At 38.1% G+C, this 26,330-nt stretch overlaps 2 protein-coding genes across 7 annotated transcripts in view; one reads left to right on the forward strand and one right to left on the reverse strand.

Moving 5' to 3' along the window:
• LOC143280916 (uncharacterized) overlaps positions 1 to 5,533 on the forward strand; it is a 34,979-nt gene extending 29,446 nt beyond the window's left edge. For both annotated transcript variants that reach the window (XM_076585695.1, XM_076585696.1), the window contains one exon: positions 629 to 5,533. In XM_076585695.1, coding sequence (XP_076441810.1) covers positions 629 to 1,164 — 536 coding nt within the window. In that variant the 3' untranslated portion in view covers positions 1,165 to 5,533. The remainder of the gene's footprint in view (positions 1 to 628) is intronic.
• A 2,316-nt stretch (positions 5,534 to 7,849) lies between these two features.
• On the reverse strand, positions 7,850 to 25,962 carry LOC143280920 (protein-L-isoaspartate(D-aspartate) O-methyltransferase-like). Of its 5 annotated transcripts, none has more exons than XR_013055074.1 (7): positions 25,563 to 25,962; positions 23,908 to 24,044; positions 22,062 to 22,166; positions 20,244 to 20,456; positions 18,672 to 18,921; positions 18,386 to 18,441; positions 7,850 to 15,513 (listed from the first exon to the last, which is right to left on the reverse strand). XR_013055074.1 is itself a non-coding variant. In XM_076585702.1 (7 exons), coding segments are annotated over exons 1-7 (828 nt in total). In that variant the 5' UTR covers positions 25,708 to 25,962; the 3' UTR covers positions 7,850 to 15,511. The 5 variants fall into 5 exon arrangements, 3 of the variants coding, with proteins under 3 accessions (XP_076441817.1, XP_076441816.1, XP_076441818.1); XM_076585702.1 differs by having other exon boundaries at positions 18,752 to 18,921; XR_013055073.1 differs by lacking the exon at positions 18,386 to 18,441.
• Positions 25,963 to 26,330: the final 368 nt, after the last annotated feature.

The following is a 26,330-nucleotide window of genomic DNA, read 5'->3' on the forward strand; positions in this document are numbered from 1 at the left end:
TTCCATGTGGCAAATCACACCATTTGTCAGTCGACATCATGAAATAAAGATGTTCACATTTTACAGAATGAAAAACGCCAGTCAAAGACAACAGCTGTACCATTTAACATGTTGTGGGCAACAAAGGTGCTCAAGTTGACTGAGGCGAAACTAGTCCCCTTGTTCACAAGTAATGTTTTGAATCAGTCAGCTGACCTGCTAAAAACAGTTGTGCTGAATGAACGTAGATTGCTCAAGGGTATGCTTCATGCATGTAGTGTGACAACATTTCACCGTGTGGTAGGTGGCAGTATATGACATACACATGCAATGGCTGCTTTATGTCACTGTCTCATACAGACATATATATCGTCTGGTTTGCCCCAGAGTGTATACAAGTGTGTTGGTTGGTTGGTTTAGTGGTACATCTGTATTTAGAATCATTTATTGATTTATGTAGAGTTTGTCATAGAAGTTTCATGTTAGTAGATTTCAGAATGTGTCCTTTCAATACTCAACGTTTCATAAAACAACAACTGATAGACTGTTTATGAAATAAACCGATGAATTCATTTCTAGAAGTGTGTGAAACAAAAGAGCTGATTTCACTGTGATGAACAAAGGAGACATTCCTTTTGCCTTGTTTCAGTCTCTGAGCCAAGCAGACATGTCAGCACATCAGACAACAAGGGCAAGTCCACAGCGCAGCATGCTTCATCCTCCACACACAACACACAGACCAAAAGCCACAGCAAGCCATCAGAGAAGGCAAAGGAAAGCCACCCAAAACCAACACCTGCCCAAGACAAGCTGGCTGAAACCAAGCCCCCTGCAGACAACATTGACGATGGCTTTCCGGCATCAAAAGGGGTCAGTGACCTGGCCAAAGAAAGCAGCAAGGACCAGCCGCCAGCCTTCGACGGCAAGAGCAGCAGCAGCAGTGGTGACCCGAAGAACCTGATAGAGAGGCAGAACTCATTTATCTCCAAGCTGAAGCTAGAGGAGCCCAAGGAGGTTGCCAACATGCAGGGCCCCATCATCGCCCTGTCCCTGGGCCTGGCTTTCACTGTCATCCTCCTCGTCTTCGTCGCCTGTCGCCTCCGCACCGTCCGCCGACGCTTGCGAAAAGGCAGACCCCTGCACTCTAACGAGGCTGACTACCTGATCAACGGCATGTATTTGTAGAGAGGGAGGAGTGTTCTGGAGGAGTAGTGTTTTTTGGAGAGAACTGCTTTATTTTCTCTACTATCAAAGAAAAAAAAAGAAAAAAGAAAGATTCTGTCATTCGAACGATTGGAGAGAGTGATTGTGTGTGTGATTGTTGTACCACCATGGCAGGGCACTCAAAGTGTGATGTTTATGGTCAGGGGTGTGGTCTGTCAGGAGATAACACATGGGTAAAGTTCTGTTCATGGTCATATCACAACACAGCAGCAAAACAGCTGTGTTGGCTGTTGTTGACACAGCTTTCGAACGTAGGCCTGCACTGTGTTCTTACAGCCTTCTTTATGGTATCTTTTTTTTTTAACTTTTTTTATTCCAGGTCACTGAAAACACATACACATGCGCATGCACACACACACACACACACACACACACACACACATCCACACTCTCTCTCTCTCCCTGTCAATCCCTGATTAAGTTTCATTCACTTGGCCACATATTGATGTTGTTGACTTCCTGTAAGAAGTAACACACAGGAGAATATTCTTTCTTTGGTGTTTGCCATGGGAGTTGTTTTCCCACCTAGCCCCACTGAGACCACACATCAACATGCTCACCTCCTGGTGGAGTGATGACTGTTCATGCCTGCCTCTGTGCTGTGTGTGGCTTGTTGTGTGGATGTGTTGAGATGTTCAATTGACTTGACCGTACCCAGTGTGTTTTTGTAACCTGATCACTGTACAGTGCTAATCCACACGTTCTGATCACATCATATCACTTCTATGTTTCTCCCTGAGAGGGAGTTGAAATGAAAAGCAAAGAGTACTTTTGTTTTGGGGGGAGAGAAGGATGGGAAGCAAGATAAGTTCTTTTATTCAGATTTTCTGTTGACGTGCATCTCAGTTGATAATGGTGGACAAAGTTAACCATTCCAGGAAATTTGTGGGTGGGAGGGGACCTGCAGTGCACTGACACCACCAGAGCAACAACACATTCAGATAGGCAGCGAAATTGTTAGTTTTGATGTTGGGTGTCTGATTTGAACTCACATTTGGACTGTGAGCTCAGCGCTGAGATGACAAACACAGTGAACATGTTATGAGAGGCCAAGTGGTTTGAAAGTACCAGTAAATGTGAACACAATCTTCCGTATGCAGCAAAATAGATTTCATCAAGGGCATAAGGAGTAAGAATTTACCAGGCATTTGAACTGGTGTGGTCTTTTTTAAGGAAGCCAGGGCTGGTTGCACAAGTGTTAAGTTTGCTTAGTGTTAATTTTTTTTCTAATTCTATCAGATTAGTGTAGATGTAAATCTTCATACAAAGAAAACTTTCCACTGCTAAGATCGCTTGTGAAATCCAGCTCTGGAGAGAAAGAGTTGATGCACGGTTCATCCGTGTCAGGGTAGATGTTCTGCTTCAAGGTAGATAACCAGATCATGTACTGTTTTCTGTCTACTGTTTCGATACAAATTATGATGGCCTGTGAAGATGCAGGGGAGATCACACAGAGAAAAAATTAAGTATGGTAAGTCTTTCTCAGCAGCCCATTTCATTTGGGTTAGCAGTAGTTGTCATTAGTATAAAAGTTTATTTCCAGTTCATTTCACAAATATTTCCATGAAAATCCAAATACAAGCTACAGTACTTTTGGATGTATGTTTTTATGGTTAATCCTGTAGATGGAGCTATCCTTGTATCATAATTTTTTAACGCTCAAGATTTCATTGTCTTTTTTTTTTTTTTCATGAATATTAGTTTGTTGATTTTTTCATTCTTCTCCCCCACTCCCCTACCATTTTGTTCTCCTTCAGTTGTAAAGGGAACAAGAACTGGTAAGTTGCTGTACATAAGAATATGTCAATGATCATATGAAGATTGGTTTATTTGGGTGTGTTTTTTGGTGGTTGTTTTTTTTTCATTGAATGGACAGCTTCATGTCCATTTCATGTTCATTTCATTTCCAAACCTGTTTCTAATTTGTTTCGCCTGCTTCTGTTTCATACTATGGCTTGTGGAAATCTCACGAGTTCAGGTACAAGACAGGTCAATGATTCAATGTAAAAACAGCAGGGATGGTTTAAAAAACGAAAGGATTGACCATTCAACATTTGTCGATGTTTTGTATTAATGGCGGCAGCAAACCTACCTGGACACAATGGACTTTGGAAACTAGCTGCATTGACAAGGTTACTGCTACAGGTATATATGCATATCTGCACAGAATCAAAATGGAACAGTCTTACTGTTTGATAAATTTCTGGGTTTATCTCATTTCCAGTATTATTATCTCTTTTTTGTTGTTGTTGTTGCTGTTCTCTTTTCTTTTGTTTTTTGAAGTTCGGTGATCTTTTTCTTTCACCTTTGTTCTGGTAACACATATAGGCATTTCTATGGCTTTCCCCAACTTATATGCTTTTTTGTTGATTTTTTTTTCTTTTGTTTTTAGTTTGGGATTTTCTTTTTGTTCAGATGTCTATATCATTACTGATGTGTTTTGTAGACTGAAGATGAAATGTGGAGTCTTCTTGGATGTTTTTGTACATTTTTTGCTTTCAAGTCAGCAAGGGTGGTAGCTTTTGTGGCTTTCCATGCACACAGCTTGGCATAAGAAAACCAGTCAGAAATGATAGATCAGCTGTTTATGTATAGATGGATTATTGAAACATTTATGACATGGCTATGGTAGAATGTCTCCATCACAAATTTCTTCTTTTTTTTCCTCAGAAAATTTGCACATTTATAATCTTTCAGTTTCAGGAACTCTTTAAAGTAAAGAAAGGATTCTCTCTTTACCATGACTGATAAACAGTACTTCAAAGAATAACCAAGAGTTAAGAGTAGAGTTAAATAGAGTTTGACAGGACTGAGTACAGTGTACAAACAACTCCTTTTTTTTTCTTTTTCTTTACCTTTTTAAAATTTAAATGTAAGTTAAAGTGCTGTTTTGTTTCTTTGTTTTCTTAAGTTTTATCAGAATGCAGGACATTCATTAATAATAGTGGACTTGGTACACTCTTGATTAAGAATCACAGTAGATACTGTGACTACGCATTTTGACAAGTATTATTTTGACACTCAAAACAGTATCTAAGTCATTATTAATCTTTTGTGGAAAGGAGTAAATATATTTACCTTTATCACCGTCTTCTCTTTCATTTTTTAACATTGTGCAATAAACTTTCTTGTCCTGGGGTGGTTTCTGTATTATTTTTGTACATGTTATACAATGTACATATAAATCCCATGACATTCATGAAATCACTGGTATCACATCGTTGACATCAGTTACATGTTTCCTCACTCATCATGTTTTTTTTTGTTTTTGTTTTTTTTTTCTTCACAGAGAACTAACTATACTTGTACTTAACACAGGGTTTTACACTTTTACACATTTTGTATGCATTTTTGTACCTTGTGTATGATCAAATTGTAGAAAGAGCAATGGGGAAATTGTTGTTTTTTGTGGCCTGTATTTTTTAATTTTAGTTTACTCAAATACAGAAAGTATAGGTGGGGTTGTCAAAGTGGAGTGTAATATGTAATAAATAATCAGTAAACAAAATTTTCTCAGCAACAGCTTGTTTATTAAAGTGTGCTAAAAATGAATGATATACCCATGTTGTGATACATTAATGGCTGAGATTAGTGAGAGGTAAAAAAAAAAAAAAATTAGCAAAGTTTTGGTATATTGGGGAGAAAAGAAAAGTTGCAGTGTGAAGATGTACTGAAATTTGCTTGCCACTATATAATTGGGATCAACAAGGACTATGCCATTTAGACCACTTCACTTTCTACAAGACCTGTTTTTCAGAAGAAACAACAAAAATGTTTCAAAATTGTCATGTTTGTCTAAGCCACCAGAAATGATAGCAGTGAAAACTCAACCAAGTGATCAGTTACATTGGTTAAACTTTTTCAACCAGCTTACTAGCTGCTTGTCAAATCCACCTTTTTTTTATTTCGAGCAAATATGTGCAATATGATGACATTCCATTCCAATGCATTTAAACAAAATGACCAAAAGTATTTTGTTGTTTTTGTTTTTCCTTTTATTGGAGAGCATTGTCTTGATATTGATGGCTGATATTTCTATGGAGTTAATGTTCTGTTCCAACTGGAATGAGCACTAAGATATATACAAATATCAAGTCCCCCTTTCCCTACCCCCATCCTGTCACGAAGGGCTAGTGAAAAGAGCTCAACTTTTTACCTCTGCCAATGAATCCATCCATGTTTTGTTTTCCCTTCCCGTCTGGCAGTGTTACATTTTGGAAAACGACAGACAACCTGAGACATGATTATAATGAACTTTCTGCATCCTGATTTTGTGATGCACAGTGTGAATCTCGAATGACAGTTTTTCTCATTTTGTTTATTTGACCACCTTTTTGTGTGGTCAGTTGTTCCTGCACACTGCACTGCTCTACCATTCCAGCCTAATGAAGATGTACTTATAGAATGTGTTCTGGTTTTTGTGTTCCGTTTTGCAGTCACACATTTGGCATGGGGCATTCTGTACTTCATTTGTCAAAGCATTTTATCCAATTTCTATATTTGATACTCTGTGGTTCCTTGGGACATTTTTGTGATACCTTGTTGATGGTAGTTCTCCTAGAAGGTTTTTTTTTTTTCCTTCTGTTGTGTGCATTTTTATCTCGTGCATATTTTCTGCAAGCATTTTGGTAAAACATAAAACAAGTAATATAGAGTTAATGATTTTGAAGGGACACCAAATTAGAATAGATACTATCATAAAATGGTTACTAAATAATGTAAAGCAGTTCATAGATGTTTTTGTGGAACAGTTCAAAGTATTGATGTTGGTTATGTATATCTTGTCTTTTTTTGGTTCAGAATATGGGTTAAAAAAAATTCTCTGGAAAGACAAAAATTTCTTGTTTGAAACTCCATATGAAAGGTTGAGTTTGTCATCTTGTTGAAGATGATTTACATTTTTATGTATCTTTTTTTTTTTTTTTTTTAAACCATGCAGGTTCACACTTTTCTGTGAAATTGCAATTTCTGTGGAAAGTAAAAATGAGATTCAGTGAGAGGAAAAAATTCCAGCCCCCCCCCCCAAAAAAAAAGCACCCAAAAAAGAGTGAAGGAAAAAAAACCTGTTGGTCATGTGTGCTAGCAGACGACGCTGACATGCGATCTCACTGAGAAATCTGTTCTGCAAGAGCAGGAGGTCACCATTTTGTCTGACCAGTTGAATTCAAAAGCAAGGGAAAATGTCATACTCTGACATTGTGCATCAGCAAGACAGTGCAAAAGTTAAAATCATCAAGAGCTGTACAAACAAGTGTTCCCGGTCATGGCTGGATCAAAAAGTGGACACACAGCACATGAAATGGTGTTGCAAGCCGGAGGAAGAAGGGAAAGCCTACTATACACTTTGTCATGTGGAAGTGTGGTATGACAGTGGTGTTCTGTGTGAATTGTGTAATAATGGCAGTGAAGTGCTATAAATGTCCTTCAGTTTGCATCAGATTGCACCATTTTTCTTATGTAAATTCTGAAATTTTTCAGGGAGAGCATGCCAACAGGCCGCCCCTAGAATTTCAAGGATTTTTGCTTTTCCCCAGAGGGAGCCCTGCAGGTTGATTTTTAGCACATAAAAACAGACATTAAAATGTTTTTATTGTTTTTAATTTAAAAAAAGAAAATAGTTAACCTCATATAATTTTTGTGTCAAATCTAGTCATGTTGTATTAGATCATCTGGTCAAGTTAAGGCAATGAGCCAACAAAATTGGTTGCTGTATTACTGATTTTTGAAGGAATGAAGTTGTAAATATTTCATGTCTGACTGTACTGTCTTTAGTTTGGAGTTTTCTGTAATTGTATTCACTCAAAATTTTCAACCGCCGAGTGATAATCCATGTGTGAAAAGTGCAGGACTGCGTAATCATGTTTATTTGTCTTTGGTTTCAATTTCTTCATTTGTTAAGGTGGGTTAAAGATTTCTGATTTCTAAATTGGTGTCCCTTTATAGAAATGACATCTGGATGTTTTACATTTCCAGAGAAGGGGATGAGTCAGGCCTGAACAAGTATATGCTAAATTGTTACATGGTTTTAATACAAATGAACTAAAGGTATTTCCACACAGTGTGTTGACGCCTCATCTCTCCTGAAAACTACAAAACATATTCAGAATCATGGGTTTGTATTGTCTGTACTTAAGTTTCAAAGTAAAAATTGCAAAATTCCACTTTTGGACTCCAGGACTTGCTGATTTCAGTCAGATAAGTTTTATGGCTATTCTGCAGGCTTCTGGTGGGGGGGGAATCTTGTATTCATCTATTCAACTGACATGTATAGGAGTATTTCAACAATATAACCCATGCTTGTGTCATGTTTTAACGACCAGTTCATCTCTGCAGTTATATTTATTTGCATTCTTGTACCGTCTTTTAAGTTTCTAACTGTTGTACTATTCTGTGATAAATATTAATGTCTAACAATTAAAAAAAACTTTATATTGCTGATTTCTAATTGTTGGTAAAGAATGTGATTGGGTTGGTGTGTGTGTGCCTGTGCTCAGTATCAGTCTGCTTCAGGAGTGCTGTTGTGGCCCTATGCTTCTCAAGGGATTGTCAGAAGAAATTGAATATTTCTCAAGTATTGTGTGCATTGGTAATGAAAAGTGAAAAGCACAAGTTTCATGAATTAATAACATCGAGCAAAATCACTTGGCAGGTTCTTCATAGCTTTGATTTTATTGAACAAATATACAGAACAGAACAGAATATAGTACATGGCAAAAACTCACAACTGAAAGAAACATAGCACACCATTTCCACAGAAAGAGGCCATATTAATACCTGCAGGGAATTGTGAACTGCACAGGAATTTGCAGCTTTCTTCTTTCCTTACAAACAAAAAAACAAGCAATTGAATAAATAAAAGGGAAGGCAACAGGAGCAAACTGCAATTTATTTCAGTTTTCCACACATCTTTTTTTTTCTTTTTTGGGGGGAGGTGGGGTGATATTGAGCATTTCAAATTTTGTAAAAAATCAAGAGATTTAACTGTAAGAGTACAATCAATTTTTTGTAATTCTCACAACTTTAGCAATTTTACAAGAAGACTTTTTCCATCCACCTGAATATAGGCCAAAGAGAACAGGGTGGTGGTGGAGGGAATACAACTTACAAAATGTTAAGTGTGAAACCTGTCCAAATTGTCAGATGTAAGACGGACCAACAGTCTGATACACAGGACTGAAAAGCAACATGTAAAGATGTGAATACCTGCTCATTAAGCTTCTTCACTGCCTCACAATGTGAGTACATCACCTGGAATACAGAAAAATGCCCCATTGCACTGCAAGCCATCCCCTAGTCACTGCTGGATTTTTTTTTGTTTTGTTTTTTTGACAAAGGTATTCAAACCTGCACCTACTTGAAGGTGTAAATCTTGGGAAGATAATGCAAGTTTTCAAGTTTGTTGAATGTACTGCCCACAAGTTTCTTGGGGTTTTTTTTGGGGTGGGTGGGGGTGGGGGTTCTCTGGCCAACATGGCAAGATATCAGAACATTCACTTTAGTTGTTCATAAATTTCTGTAGCAGATCTTACTCAGTGAAGAAGCATAAGCAATTCTGAGTGCATAAAAAATAACACATCAAGTTGCCTGGAAATGTAGTGTTAACAATACTAAATACATCTAAAAACCAATGCATTCATTTATTTTTCAAAAACATACAGGATATGCACAGTTCATTTGTTTTCAATTATAAATATTGGTCACCTATGCAACCAAAATACAATGGCAAATAAATCAACTGGAGATGCAAAAAGGGCAGGAAGAGATTCCACTCAACCTGTACACAGTTGGGAGTCAAGACCTTCACTGTCAGTGGCTGTCTGCCCTTGTGGTCAAGGTGCATGCAGACAATGTCATCGTTCCCCCACATAGTTTGAAAATGGTGGGAAGAAAAAAGAAAGCTCCTCAGAGCTCCTGAAAAAAGCAAACATCAAAACTGTATGACCATGCCTCAAAGTGGTGCTTATATCATCCACTGGCATCTCTGTAACCTACTGTGCTCTCTGTGTAAGCACATCACAAACTTCTTTTTCACTGCTTATGCTACCAAATATGCAGTGTGCCTCTAAGTTGATACACACATTTTGAGAATGAACTTCTTTTCCAAATATTTTCCTCGCTGGTCTGAATATCCTGCTTTTATTTTTGAGTAAAATACATAGGCTATTACCATTCTCACTGACTTTGCTACACCAGTACAATTTGAATGTTTTCCCTTGTTTTGAATTCAACCATACCATCACCCAAACAACTTTTAACAGAAAAACAATAAAGAATATGAAGTACCCACACCAAGGCCCAGTCCATGCTGAGGAACAATTGCAAATGACATAAAAGAAGATGATTTTTTTTTTTTTAAAGAACAGTTGTTCATGGAACAAGCCAAGGGAGATAAATAATGATTCATACAACTCCCTGAAAATCTAAGAATACCAACACCTGTGTGACCTGAACATCACTTTGATCTTTTCCGACCCACTAAGTATTTTGCATGTCCATCGATACAACTGCTAACACCACCATTTGGTCATCAACACAAATCTGGTTGACCCCTGACAAAGTGTTGAAGTTCATGCTCTTTTATGCAGCATCAAGTATGCTGATGTCAAATCAAACGGGAAAAATCAACAAAGATTATATCAAATATTGGACACAGAATGAGCATTGGTATTGCCTGAGCCATCTAAGCACTGGAGACAACTGACTTCTGCTCTGTTTGTGCATAGGCTGCAGCAACTTGCACTGAACCAGTGCATAGCATTCCTACAAAGCCTGTGTCAAAGAGAACATGATCAAGGCATACCATCAGTCTCCTGTTATCAGCGTCATGGCGAGTTTTAACTGCAATCCTATGAACAGACAGTCTCTTTCAATTCTTATGACTCTTCACTATATGATCTTACACACACTATCTTCAGAGTATCTAACTTTCAGAACAGAAATGAACCAACAAAACTCCCACCTCTTCTCAGTGCTTTCAAACTTTTTGAGCTTCAAGATTTTGACCCCCCAAAAAAGCGTTATTACTGCACAGTCAAGCATGATGCGAACACACCCATATTTGTGCGTACACTTACATACCAACACATTTACCTCTGTCTGTATCAATGACCGCATTTTCTTCTTTTTTTCCCTTTTAAAAAAAAAAAAATGTACCTTTAACTGCCTGCTGGTACCATTTTCATATTTGTACATTTCTCATTCAGTGGGGAGAAGAAGAAAAAGCACTCCCATCCCCCAAACACACAAAAAAAACCCACTCCTTTTTAATGCTTTCTGATTTCAGGCTTTAAAATTTTGACTTTTTCAATTATTCACTGAATAATATACATACATACACCCGCATGCAAACATTTTCTTAATTTTCCGTATCAGTGACCATATTTTTCATTATTTCTTAAAATGCACCCACAACTGCCTTTATGGACAAAAATACTTTTCCCAGATACATGCAAATGTTTATGGAGCACTGAAAGCAGGCAGTTTCCAATGTAACTAAATAAACATCTAAATTTTCAAGTTCAGTGTGCATTAAAAAAATTTAAACATGTAGCCATCTTATACATGAAGCAAATTACAGTGTAAAAGTTGACACAAACACCAAGAGTTCCAGTAGAATAATGATACTGCTGAAATCTGCACAAGCTTGTTTTGGTTTCTATTTTATTATCGTTCTAACAATTTGCCAGTGAGTTACAATAAAGACCAAAAAAAAAAAAAAGGTTGAAAATTCCACTGTCACAATAAATCATGTTATGATGAACTTCTGAAACAGTTACAAATGTAGACTACTTAGCTATTCTGTGAAAACAAATATCTGCCTTGCACAGGCCCCATCTCCTTTATTATTTTCTTTAAAAAAAATTTTATATAAAAATTGATCAATATTTTTATCATTCCATATTTGCAACTTTTGTCTAAAAAAAAGAACAGCTGGGAACAAATGTCAGTCAATTTTATCCGCTTGTCTTCCAAGTCAATATGGGACATTAAACTTCCAGAAAAAAACAACAAAAATTACATTAACAAGATCCTGTGCAGAACATAAAGAAAGATCAATCAAGGAGAATGATCTAAAAAATAAACACCAACCCAGCAGAGGACTTGTTCTGTCAATCCCAAGTTTTCAGGTAAGATATAAGTATGGAATTGTTTCAGAAAAAAAAAAAAAATCAAATTTCATTACAAAAATTCATTGCCACTTTAACCTGTTCGGTAAGATATAAGTATGGAATTGTTTTAGGGAAAAAAATCAAATTCCATTACTAAAATTCATTGCCACTTTAAACTGAAGTAGCAGTGAGCACCAACACCCCGTTTTCTTCTTTTTTTTTTCCCCACTGTTGTTAGTCCATTTAAAACATCTACGTCACTCAGTGGTTAAATGTCAACAACCAGTACACAATCATTATGTCTGGATTTTAACTACCCAAATTAAGAGAAATCCACCTTAAGTCTGACGCATATTTTTTCCATTAGAAGCGTTTGTAGTATGGATAAACAAACAAAATAAAAATGGACAAGCATAAAGAAAACACCACAATACACTTCAACTGTAAAAACTCTCGGCCACTTCCTCTGGTGTACCTTGATCAACACGCTACACTGCAACTACTCCTCTTCTTTGTTTATTCACAAACCATGTGTGTTCAGTATCAAACAATACACAAACGTTTGTCACTGGTCACCATGATATAAATCCTCAAATCATACGCATTGTCTTGACTGTGAATTGCATCAGATCTAGACTAATGCTATTCTCACAGAATGCTCTAGATCATACATTCACGGGAGAATAGCTCAATGCAACTGGTGGGACATCTAACCAATCCACAATTCAACTTTTTTTCTTTTTCTTTTCTTTTTTTTTTTTTTTTTTTTTAAACATTCAACATTATTGCTTATGGTCTAGTCAGATACACAGGAACACAACAGGACTGCCCAATTACAAAACTATGTGACATCTGGGGAAAATTTCTGGTTAAAAAGAACAACAAAAAAACAAAAACACACACACACAAAAGAGTTTCAGTTCTCAGCTTCAGCATCTCAAGGAGGCATCACTGCGTTCTGACAAATCAATGAACGCTATACCACATCTGTAAGGCAGATGCCTGACAGCAACATATCCCTACTGCGCTTGTCAGGCCTTGGATGCATGCATACATATTTGTGTACCCATCAGTGGATTTCTTTTACAAAATTTTGCCAGAAGACAACACTTTGTTGCCATACGTTCTTTTCAGTGCACGGAGTGCCTGCTGCATACGGGACCTCACTTTATCATTTCATCCAAATGACTAGACACTCAGTTTGATTTTCCAGTCAAACTTGGGAGAAAGGGCGAGAGAGGGATTCAAACCAAGATCCTAATGGACATTACCAAAAACCTTGCAAAAAAATAGTTCATGACATATCATCTTAACCATTAAGGTCTTTGAGGCAAATAAAACTAGGCTGTGCTGATGACGTCAGACCCTCCACTAAATTCATCATCCCTAGTTGTTTAAAAAAAAAAAAAAGAAAAAAAAAAGTTTCAGTCACGCAAAAGGGATGAAACTTGATTCACGTCAGACACAACAAATGGTTATCTCCCATTGGCTACATTCACACTAAGCCCAGCTGAGAGAATTGTATGCGCCTCATTTTGTACTTTTCCACCATGTACACAGGCACTAAGAGTTCACACTGTTGACCAGCCATCTCCAGCCAGCGTTTTGATCTATCTCGTGTAGACAGATGGCTGGTCCAAGGGACGGAACTCTTCAATGATAGTAGTAGCAAGAGTCCCAATGATATTCCTTTCTTCCGTCTGGACAGCACTGTATTGTATCAAGATGACAGCAGCTGGCTGTGTATGTGTTGCTGTCAGGTTGAAGGTGACTGGCTGGGCTTATGTGAATGTAGCCTTACAGAGAAGTCAAGGGACCTTCAGCTGCTGTCTCTGAAGGGTTTATATTCCCCTCACCAACTTCCCGTCTTTTTTTGTTTGTTTTCAAGAAACTTTGTAAAGTCATTCCAAGACAGAAGTGCTGTTTGTTGCACTTGTTTTTGTGCACTATCATGATTTTTGTTTCTTTTTATTGTTTGTATTATATAATTTCAATGGAGACATTCAATAAATAACAAAACAAGATTCAGGCAGTCAACTAAAGCCGTCAAAGTGTGCCACATGTCATGCAAAAAGGAAGACAGAAGGAAAATAACATCAGTACCCTTCACTAATGTACAATCATACATGCCATAAATATATAAATGAAAGATAAACAAATAAATCATAAATCACACAAGAAAATCAACTGAAATCCACATAATCTCAAATAAATACATACGTAACAAGCATACATATAAAAAAAATTTTTTTAATTGTTTTAACTCATTAAGAAAAAATATATACACAGATTAGAGAGGCGGGTGGGGGAGGGGGAAGGAAACAAAAGGTATGGTGTTATTTACAAAAGTAACAAAGAACAAGCAAAAAAAAAACAAAAAAAAAAAAAAAAAAAAAAAAAAAAACCTACAAATGGATAATATTTCAAATGCATTCACTTGCATGACAGGCAGTGTTGCATTCACAAACCAATAATACAAAAAGAGAATGTCATCAATGGGTATGCATTTTCCTAGACGGATCTAACATAAAATACACTTGCAGACATGAAAAAGTATTTTTTTTAAATGTAACAAAAGGGGTGGTGGTGCTGCATTGTGGATCCGCACTCTCCCTGGGGAGAGAGCTGCCCGAATTTCACAGGAAATCTGTTGTGACACAAAAGAAGTACAATGCTATCACCAGTGGTAGCACACAGCAAAGCAGCTACATTGTCTGTCTGTAGCACTTTCTTCCCCATTCCTGGGAGTGTCTTGACTGCAGGATGCTAACATACACACATGCACCGTCAATTGTGTCATGTTATACAGAAGTGAACAATAGAATGGGGAAATTGTCATGTTTGTATCAAACCCTTAATTCCTTTGTTTATAGTCTCATTTGTGTTGGGGAGGGGGGGATGTTCTGCATACCTGTGTCAAAACTCACACATATGTATTTGTCATTCTGGTTCACAACACAGGTATGATAAGTACTCAGGAAGGGTTGAAAAGAGCAATATTTTGCAAAGGACAGGAATAAGACCCCTGCACCAGTGGATCAAGGTGTAGTATGTGTACTTAAGTGTCTTTTTCTCACAACAGTATCACTGAACTACGTTTTGAAGAAGGGCTGAATAAAACAGACACCAAGCAAGCTACAACAGTGAGGGGGAAAAAGATATGTCTGATGATGGATGCAACATGACATAACAACACCAGTGATCCTTGTACAGTAAGAATCACAAATGTTCACACTGTGTACATGGACATACTAGGAAGGGTCTCCAAGTCACTGCCATTTTTCTCTCTCTGCTCTTTCTTAGCACCAGAAACTGTCAATCTGTACTCATGCGTGGGAGTGACTAATGTTTGTAATACTGAAAAGTTTGTGGCCAGGGTGCATGATCTTAAGCAAAATACGTTTTAAAACCAAATAGGAAACAATCACTGAAATGCCACTGGAAAATCCATGCAATACAGAAATAATCCCACCTATGGGTACTGCATGGACATCAGACTTCAAGAAATCTTCCGTTGATTGTTTCCACAAAGAGTGTTTGTACAATGTGCAAACACATTCCTAAAAAAAAAATTAAAAAATCAAAAAAATCTGTTGCCTTAGAAAGTAGATTCTCATCCAAGGTCACACCAACTTGAACTGTGATCCTGACCTCATGAATGGTTAATCACCATTCCATACACACACCTTCACACACACACACACTCACACTGCCACAACTGAATCAACTCACCTAACAAAGACTGGAAATTACTTTCCTCCCACCCACAAAGAAAAAACAGAGTGGTGGGGAAATAATCCTAAGAGATTTTTTTTTTTACTACATATATTTCTACCCTGCCCCCAAACTCTTTCAAAATGTTTACAGCAGTGTGCAAAGCGCAATAAGCATAGCAAAACTTTTTCATATATCATCATAAACAGAGGACAGTTAGGAACAGGAGGGAAAAAAAATCAACCCCCTAAACATACGTTACAAGAGCATTCTGGAACAAACTGTTCGAACGTTCCTGCAGTAAAAACTGAATGTGAAACCAGCCAACAGTCTTCTGACAAATATACAGCGTCAAATAAGAAGCAGACATTCCGGAAGAAAAAAAACAACAGAAAAAGCGAGTGAGTATGACAAGAGCATAAGAAAACAATGCACACACAGCTGGGTGAGTCATGTTTATCACAGCTCCTCCTTGGACTTCCTTCCTCTGCAACAGATACACAAACCATACACCTGACAACAGTACACACATTGTCAGACCTAAAAGTTGAACATTTTTTGACAAATCTTATGTGACTTGCTCCCACAAAATGACATCAATAAATAAAAAGATCAAAGATACTTAGGTCTATATAGATATCAATGAAAAGTAAGAGAAGAAAAACTGTTCATGTAAAAAGCATATGTAAAAAGTATATTTTTATGTTTAAAAAAAACTCTGTGTGTGTGTGTGCGTGTGTCTGTGTATTTGCGCATGTGTGTATTTGTGGATGAGTGTGTGTGTGTGTGTGTGTGTGTGTGTGTGTGAAGCATGCATGTTTGTGTGTGTGTGCGCGCGAGTGAGTGAGTGAGTGAGTGAGTGAGTGAGTGAGTGTGTGTGTGTGTGTGTGTGTGTGTGTGTGTGTGTGTGTGTGCACATCCAGATATGCAATATGCTCGTATAACCTGAATACAAAACTGATTTGCTCAAAATGCTATGCTTTTCAATACATGTTCATACTAGCTCAAAATGTTACTCTGACTGAGGTATAAATCAATATACAACATGAAAAAGAAAGAAATCCTACCATGCTTTCATGGATATGCACACACACATGCACGCACATTCATGCACATGAAAAGCAATTCCCAGCAATAGGTATACACGTACAAATTTGGAGAATTCAGCAGGATCTCAAGACCTAACCAGCACTTTGGGTCTGTGAAAGATGAAAGAATGCTTTCTTTATTATTTTCCTTTAATCTGTTTCTTTACTGTCTATTTGATGTAGTGTAGCGTACATGGGTCAAACTTATTGATGTCTCATTGAAACTGAAACACTGAACAAGGCAAGCAAGAAAACTACAACAGCAGAAAAACAACAAGGTGTGGAAGAGTCGCAACTCACACAGAGCACTGTGAAAACCAGACCTCAACCTCCATTTACCTGACCATAAACACCAGTCAGCCATATTCACAGCCTCCTCACCTGCCTGCTAACCCTCTTTACTTCACTTTCTTCTCTGCTCCTTTTACTTTGACAAACATCTCTCCTAATTAATCCCATAGTGAATTAAATCAACCCTTCTGTTAATTCTATCAAAATGAACACCTTTATGGTCTGAATCAATCCCATTTCTGCTGACATGTCAAGTCATGCTGCTTGCAATTTCACCATTTCCCGGAGGCTGCTTGGGGACTACAGAAAATATGCCAAACTAGAAACTTCTCTATAAATTCAATCTAACAAAAACATTGTCCATGCACACATGTACACATGCCCTCCCACAAATGCACACATACAAAACAGCATATGTCACATACAACATTCAGACACACACACACCCCATGGATGCGAAACCAACACAGAAAAAGTTAATGTGCATTTTCATTTCATTCTTTAAAAAAAAAAGCAAAAAAAAAGCGCTTCTGTAAGATGAGCAAGACTGCCAATTATACGGATGAAAAAAGGGTTGGCATAGTACATTTCTTGTCTACCTTTGGTATGCTTTATTCCATTTTGTCCTTGTTTACAGGCAACACCTTTGGAAAAGCCCCAGAGGCCATTTCTGAGATAAGTGCAATTTTCGGGAGAAAGAGGTGGTGGGGGAAAGACTTTGGTGTGATGTCAATGAGAACAGTTGTTGTGATGCTTCTGCTGATGTGTTTGACAAAAAAAAACTACCGCAACTTTCTTATTTTCACCTGTCCCAATAATCATTGGTGTGTTTCCCTTCTGTGCTGGTTAATGTAGTGTGACTTACCTCAGATCTGAGTCAGTTTTATCGTTTTGATCAAATCAACAGATTCTCATCAAATGAGCACATTCTGAATAAAAAAATACCAGTTAAACAAGATGAACTCCTGTGTTCGAGAGTGTACCAATGTGCCACTATGTATGTTTTACACACAGCAGAATTTTGGCAGGAAAACACGCACAAATGAGTGAGCACACGCACATTTACCATCGCTCAAATCTCTATCACACCTGGCTACACAGACACACATTCACACATGCATGCAGACACACACACATACACACACAATCTCTATCCTTGAGCCGTTCATCATAAGGGCCATTCATCACGTGACAAAAACCGCCCAAACAACATCTGTTCGCGTGTGTGCATGCATGTGGCCTCTGACTGTCAGCCTCCTCTTCTTTCTTTACTCCTCCTTTTCTCTCTTCTTCTTTCTGCTCACCTCCACACCACATCCCTATCGTTGCTTATTTATAGCGTCACTGTATTGTACATATATATTGTTCATATATATTCACACTTATGTTTGTCCATACACGCAAATTAATTTTTATGTCGCCGTTATGAATATTTCGGCTCTCACTTTTTTCTTTTTCTTCCTTTTCATCTTTAAATTTCTTTGCCCAGAGGGCTGGATGCAAACACGCACACTGTCTTCATTCCTTCACCCTCTCAAAATAGAATTTAATTCCTTTGTTCATTTGCTACATTTCACTATCACCAGTGGCTGTTGTCTGTATTACATTGTCACTCCTCGAACTATCCATCCTATGTGTGTGCGTGCACATGCCTGCATATGCTTAAACACGAGTTGAAGGAATGGAAAGGGAGTGTGTGAGTAAAAAAACAAAACATAAAAAAACGTGAGGTTATCGGCCATAGCTACTTTCGTTTTCTCCGCATAGGCGGATAGTAGTTTGCACAGGACAGGAATGTCAGACCCCTGCTGGAGTCTGCACTAGTGGGTCACGGTTAAGTATGTGTAATTAAAACAAGATTAATAATGACTCCTGCAGAATAGTGAAACCGTGGCAATCCCTACACAGTCCCTGAGGTTGCACAAACCAATATACTGTCAGCTTCAGGGGAGCCCACCGCCCCTGCACACCACAACTTACATGGACCCTGGTCACCGACTACACGAAGCTTGTTTGTTTCAGTCCCTCTTACATCCCTGCACACACACTCACACACGCACACACACATGCTCAATGATGCACAGATCACATACGGAACAATACACAAACACGCATCACATATAGAACAATACACAAACACACACACATCACATACCAAACATCATAACAATGATTCTAAAACCACTAACCACACAAGGAACAACAGAAAGAGGGAGGAGGGAGGGTGTGCAGAGGAAAGTGACAAAAACTAGGCACCAGTGAGTACCATGCATGAGGAGGAAGGGAAGCGACGGCACAAAGGGAGGAGGAAGAGTGGTGGTGAGGGAGGGAGGGGACTAGTGCCACCTTGGCCACTGCTTGTCCTTGCTGGTGAGGGGCACGTAGATGACGCCCATCAGGTTCTTGCGGGTCACTGTGCCATCCTGGGCCTTGTCAATCTGCATCAGCTTCTGATTCTCCCCCGTTGGCCCCACTGGCACGATCAGCCGACCACCTGGCTTCAGCTGCTCTACCAACTGCTCACGTTTGTCAAAAGAAAAACCACACTGTAAACATGGGCCTTGAGCGTATCAGGAAACACCAATTCACAATACAGAGACTAATGTCTGGGCTTCAAATGCTCCACTAACTGTTTCTGTATGTCAAGAAACATACTATAAACATAGGCCCTGAGCACATTTGGAAAAACCTATGCACATTCACCAGACTACTGTTTGGGCTTCAGCTGTTCCACAAATTGTTATGTGTCAAAAACATACAGTAAACATGGGCCTTGAGCATATTTGGAAAAACCAGTGCATATTTATCATACACAGACTAATGTCTGCGTTTCAACTGCTCCACAAATTGTTTCTGTCAAGAAACATACTGTAAACATGGACCCTGAGCACATTTGGAAAAACCAATGCACATTCACCATACACAGATTAATGTTTGGGGCATCAGTTGTTCCACTTATTATTCAGGTTCGTCAAAATAATACTGTATACATGGGCCTTGAGCACATTTGGAAAATTCAAGTTCATCATATACAGACAACGGTTTATGCCATCACAAAAGTTAGAAGATGAATATATCCAACACTGGAAAGATAAAAGATAAAAATCACTCAGTTTAGATTTTACAATAGCACTGTAACGGATTGGAAAACTGAAACCTATCCTTTGAATATCTAAACAGACAAGCTTTAACAAAACTCTGGATAAGCACACATGACCTGAAAACTGAAAAAGTATTCCACAAGAAGATAGACTGAAGACGTGACGTGAAGAATTGGAATACAAAATCCATCTACTTGATGACTGCATCAAATTCTACACAATCACAATTTCCAAAGGATATACAAGAATCTAATAACACAGGTAATGTTCCTAGTCAGTTGATACCAGTAAGTTACATACAACAAAGATTAGGAAAAATGTGTTTGAATGCTGTACCAACACATGACAATAACAATTAATTTATCAATTTGTCCATGTGTACCTTAAGTGTGTAGAATTTATTCTTCACACACATTGTGATAAACTGCAATATACTGACATCCAAATGAGAGAAAGCGGCTGCAAAAGCATTTGACCAAAACATATCGCATGCACGCAATGCGGATAAATCTTTGGTACTTCCAGTTATCTCAACCTGATCAAAACAACTGATTTCATGACCAGATCTAAACATCCTGTAACTGCTGCCATGAAGTAATTTGGGTATTATCAACTCATGAAATATCTTCATTCTTTTTCAGTCTTCAATCATCCCCCTCCAACTACTACAACTCTCTCTCCCACCCAATCCCTATTCCCAAACCTCTGAACAAAGACAGACAGACAAGCCCACTGACCGCTTCAGGCAAGTTAGGTGCTGCTGCCCCCACATGGATGGCATCGTAAGGGGCGTCAGGGGCGTAGCCCTCCCGCCCATCACCCACTACAAACTTAAGCTGTCCTGTCTCCAGCAGTCTGGACGTCAGTGAGGTTTTCTTCATATTGCCCACTGACTCCTTCACCAGTTCATCGATGTGCTCGATACCCACTGCTTTCCCCTTCTCCCCAACCTGCAATCAGGGAAAAGCTATCATGCTATCTTTATCTTTGTTCCTTTCAATAGCCAGTTGACCATGTCTGTTGCTGGTTTTCCAGTTTCAGTTTCAAGGAGGCATCAGAAGTGCGTGGACTGATCCATCCATAAAAAAAACGAAAAAATGTGGTGGTGGAGGAGCAGATGTCTGATCTATGAACAGATACAGCATGCTGGTCAGGCCTTGAGAGCCTATCACAGGTATTTCTGATACATCAAACTACAAGAGAGGCAAGGCCTTCAAGATTCACTTGTCATGCGCACTTTATCCAGTAAAGAATCATGCCGGGAAAAAAACAGGTATAAAAAAAATTGTTTAAAATCTGTTCTGTACTAAATATCATTAAGCTTGAGGAAAACAAAAAAAATGGCATTTTTGTGGGATCGAACCACACATGTTTAGGTCAGAAGCAAGTAGACTTACTCATAACGCATCTGCCAAATAACAATCAAAATCAATAGTTAAACTTATGCTTTTTGGTGCAATAAATTGTTAACTGTGATACACCATTGAAATCATATTATTTTGATCATGATATATCTTGATTCTTTTAAGTCCACTGTAAAGGAAGCCTCAGGCACACAAAATGTAGCCATTTTCTCCTTATCTGTGCAGACCACTGTACACTAGGCTTACCAAAACTTAAACGATTAATTCGATTCTTCTTTAATGTTCATTTTCGTTAATTCAGTATCAACTTTAAAATATTCATATGCAGTAAACATGTCGATGGTGTAGTTAGTGTCATTGAATGTGTTCTGTCCAGAATTCGTTTTTTCTTTCTTTTTATTGTGAACAAGAAAACAATGTCATGCCATCTTCAAACCCAAACATATGTTCTGGCAACTGGGAATAGCCTAATTATGGTTTTCTGGATTCAGAACCTCAACAAAATACAACGCTCATGATATGGAAAAATGGCTTAATCCAGAAGAGTAACAACTTATCACTGGTAGGACTGTGAAGATTTTTTCCCCCATAATGTTTAATCCAAATTTGGTACTGGCAGTTAAAGTATTTCCAGAGAAAATGAGTTTGTTAAAGTTTACCATGGACGGACACACACACAGCACACGCACACACACACACAACCGAAGAACGAGTTATAACAAAGACTCACTTTCTTAACAGAAGTGAGTCAAAACTGAAATATACAAACAAAATAAACAAACAATAAATATATCGAATTACGATGCTAATTAGTATGATAATAATAAAAATAATAACAACAATAACAATGTGGCATGTACCAGAAGAAATGCATAGTTACCACGATAGATTAAGCAATTATGCATTGTACATTCTACATATATCATTATATGTGTCACCCCTTTCCTAACAGGTACAAATAAAAATTTGTCACTCTTATTCAATGTCATTTCTTGGTTTCAATTCACAACTTGTTCTTGGTTTCAGTTCACAACTTGGATACAGATCTAAAGATCACTTGAAAAATAAAAATAAAAACAAATAAATAAAACTCACCCAAACAAAAAGGCCTCAAAATGTCATCCAAGTTTGCTGACAAAAACAATGAAACCCATGACGTTTACTGATCAACAAAGCAGAAAGCAGACATACCAGGAGAGCCATACAGGCCGTGAGGTAACCACTGCCAGAGCCCACATCCAGTGCTGAGGCCCCCTCATGCAGCTGTTCCGACAACAACTCCAGAGCATGGGCATGCTGCACACACACATACACACACTGAAACATGGAATCAGGCATTATCATTTTAACACACACACACAAATGTACAAAAGAAATACACACATATCATCATCATTAATTTCATGTCAACAATAATAATGCAGCTTGTCACTCACACCCCCAGATGGGGAGCTGACAAATAGAGTTTACAATAAAGTTAATATCCATATATATATAATATATGCAGTAAATATGACAGACCATACACAAATGAGTGTACGCACACATACATACACATTCAAACAGCATAAGTTCAAGAAGCACATTTGTCAGTAACTGAGTAAGACAGTAGGCAGAACAACAGAGGTGTGTTTTGAGATTTTTAAAATGAATGAGGCAATCCATGTGACGGACTGAGAGGGGCAGTCTGTTCCATACTACAGAACATGACCTTGTGAATTTTGTTTTATTGAGAGATTGTCAGAACTCTGGCAACAGCAGCCATACATAAAGATCTAGAAGTATTCAAAGAAAGTACAGGGGTGTGAGAGGGACTGAAAAAAAAAAGCTTTCTGTCGCTGGTGTCCAGGGTCCATGTAAGGTCCCTGGTAGGATGCGGGAGCAATGCTCTGCTGGGCACAGGGCAGTCTGGAGAGAAACCCCCCCCCCTGAAGCTGACAACAACAAAAAGTTTTTGCAATCCCAGGAACTGTGCAGGAATCACAAATTTCACTATTCTACAGGTCAATATAAACTTGGGAATCGAAATCAGGAACTTTGGCAAGAATCCAAGGCTCTAAGCATTTGGCCACAGCACCTGTCATTCCCCCCCCCCCCCACCCCACCCCCCAAAATAAAAAAAATGTACTCATTGGGATGTACTCATTGATTTGATCAAAACAACATAACTGATGCTCAGATCTAAGATAAGTAACACAATGCTTGGCTGAGTTTGTCATGTTTGACCAAAACAGAAGGGGAATGGGCCTTTCATTATCATGAGGGATGAAAATAAGAAACTGGCTGTTGTTTTTTTTCACAGATTTTGTCAAACACATTGGCAGAAGTGTTGCAACAGCTGTTGTTGTCGACATCACATCTAAATCTCTCCCCCACCCCCACTGTTTCCGCGAATTCACAAAGATCTCAAGAATAGCCTCTGAGGCTTTTCAAAAGGCACTGCCTGTAGACAATTACAAAACTGAGCAAAGCTTACAAAAGCTGGACAAGAAATGTACTATGTCCATCCTATTTCATCAGTACATGTGGTTGTCACACTCAACTGATAAAGCGCCGTTTCTTTTTTTTTCTTTGTTTTCTTTTCTTTTTTTTAAAAATGAAATGAAAAACTGCATTAAAGCGTTTCCGCAAAGGCCTCACATCTCTGAAAGTAAGTCACAAGGGTATGAAGGTGCAATATGGTTGATGACATTAAAACACATGAAAGATAATATGCCTGTTACTGTTAGAGATGGGCAGCCAGAGTGGTTTCTCAAAGAGTTACATGGGTTTCCCTTGATGCTCTAAACATTAGTTTTGCAGCAAATTTCTCAATTTTCTGGACTTTTTGAAAGAGACTGTCTGGGATGCCAGCCAGAAGTGAACTGGCGCAATCAACACTCAAGAACAAGGACAGTTAAAAAGGTTTGGTGGCCTCAACAGCTAGGCTGTTACGAATTGTAATGATTCTCTTAAGTTCAATGTAGATACACGGCGATGGAAATGAGTACACAAAGTAATAAATCAAAATAGTACAAATTTCAAATTTTAAAATTACCATATGCGGTGCCGAGATGGTGACAGCATAACCAATGCTCTGTGGGGAGTCTGTGTAGGCATTGTACTTGCAGAAGTTGGCCCTATCTACTTTCTTCATCACATCAGCAACCCGAGCATCTTTGATGATGCCATTTTCTGAAATGCATCAGTCCAGTTTCAGATATGGAAAAGAAAAAGGCAAACAAAGAGAAATATCAAACAACCAAAAAATAATGTTACTCGATCATGGTAACACAATTACAAACCCCCCACTAATTGTTTACCCCACCCATAACATTTCATACAAGAAAATAAGCGGTACAAAGATATAACCCCAGACAATTTCCTCCAAAAGAAGTTCCAAGCCCATTCATATACTTTAACATAATAAAACATTTAAATTAAATTCCCAGCTATGATGCCTAATGATGTCTGAACAATACATTTAATTGTTCTACTGAAGGGAATTACAACAACAGCAACAACAAAAAAAACACACAAAAAAAACTGAGAGCTCTGTAAGCATAAAAATTGAAAGTACTAAATTATTTTTTTTACCACTTCAATCAGTCAGTCAAATCAAGATTTGTGCATTTCATAAGATTATCCATCTGTTTTTAATCTTCAGAAATAATAATAATAATAATAATATATTTACATTCATTATAGTAACTCTTTAAACATGGGCATCTTCCCTTCTACCAGCACCAGTCCACCCTGCTCCCATCACACTTTCTCCACACCCAGTCTCATGCCTGGATCAGTCTAATTGAGTAATTCATGGCATTTGATCATTCTGAATACATACATGTACATGATATAGATAAAAGTAACACAACAAATATTTTAAAGTTTAATTTTGTCTAATTCTAATCAGTCTAAAACCAGCCACATAAATTATTAACGAATGGATAGCAGTGGGTATAAATGAAATTTGACCCCGTTGGTCTTACAAGGCATTCTAAAATACTGACCAGAGGGTAGCAGACAAACTAATGAAGAGGATGCCTTACGTCTTCTTGAATTTGCTCATCACAGAAATCGTTAATAGATTTTCTTTGTGCTGCTCACCAACAATTTTCAAACATTCTTGCAATCCTAAAAGAAATGTCCATGTCTTCAACAATGATATTGTTAAACTAGCATATAAAAGAAAAACATGACATATTCAACAAATGATTTACACATAAAATTGACTGTGAATCTTCTTTTTGACTTTTTGACACAAAATGAATCTACTTTTCTGGGATATGAACACACTACTGTCCCTTCTTAATTGGCAACTGCACAGCAGTGTTCAAATCTCATTTTTGATTATCATCAAAAAAGAGTTCCAAAGAGCACACTGTAAATCCTAACAATTTCCACTTCTGAATCATGGATGACACCGCTCTCACTCATTAAATGTTTATTTGTGTAAGAAAAAAAATCCGAAAAAAAATCAGCAACCACCTCTTCACCATTTAAAATCCCATTGACTTTTCTTTGTCTGAAGTTGGCACTGTCGTTCCATTTAACAAAGTTGGTGAGCCCATAAAATTACATGGGCTCATGGACGACATACAATAATGCAGTATCATCGGAAAACTTAATAAATAATTGGTCAGCATGCTACATTTTTTGAGGGAGTACCCATCGTTGCGACACCAAACATAATCAGTCACTGTAACTCACTTTGCAAATTGTCCACCAAATTCACGTTGTTGCTTCCACTCGAGCGCCACGCCATACCTGGTCGAATAAGAGTGGCAAAGACAAATGCAAATTTGGCTGCAAGTTTATAAACGTGTCTAAATGTGTCACTCGAAAAAGGACTCATGCGAAATCAAAGGACGAATCTGTTCAAATTGACCAAAAATAAACGAAAATAAACGACGTAAATATATCGAGTTAAGACTTTCTTGTTCCAGCTCTGCTGTCACGTCTCCACAACACTTGCAAAAAATCTGAGATCAGGTTTTGGGGATTTGCGGAAACCCAAACAATTGCAACAGCTGTCTTAGCTGCAAATGAATTCCTTCATTGCAGACAACGAAAGTTGGCTATAGTTGCCGCCGCCATCTGCGCATCCTTGACCACGCGTGACCTTTACCTTCAATGTTTATCGAAAGTGTGACTCGGAAAAACATGATGGGATGCGTGCGCACACATACACATGTAGTTTATGTCCATGTTCAGCATTATTATATCAGCCGACAAAAAACAAAAACAACAACAACAACAAAATGGTGGGGGTGATGGATGAAGGAAATATGAGTGAAGGAAACGTTGGCGATGTACATGTGTGCGCGCTCAGTGTCCCGTGTGTGTGTGTGTGTGTGTGTGTGTGTGTGAGCATCAGTGAGACAGAGAGAATTGAATTGAATTGAATTGAATACATTTTATTTTCTGAGGGTAATACATCAAGCAAAGTAATGCTTTTTTTCATGCAGCCCTCGAAGG

This window comes from Babylonia areolata, chromosome 4, assembly GCF_041734735.1.
Source record: "Babylonia areolata isolate BAREFJ2019XMU chromosome 4, ASM4173473v1, whole genome shotgun sequence".
NCBI lineage: Eukaryota > Metazoa > Mollusca > Gastropoda > Neogastropoda > Buccinidae > Babylonia > Babylonia areolata.

Bases quoted from the DNA above. Each gene is read 5' to 3' on its own strand.
- LOC143280920 (XM_076585701.1), bottom strand. From the start codon at position 25,707: ATGAGTCCTTTTTCGAGTGACACATTTAGACACGTTTATAAACTTGCA. The intron at 18,922-20,243 runs GTCAGTGGGCTT...AAACGTGAGCAG, and splicing joins CACCTAACTTGCCTGAAGCG to TTGGTAGAGCAGCTGAAGCC. The intron at 13,960-18,751 runs GTGGCACTAGTC...GTGTCACAACAG, and splicing joins AAGGACAAGCAGTGGCCAAG to ATTTCCTGTGAAATTCGGGC.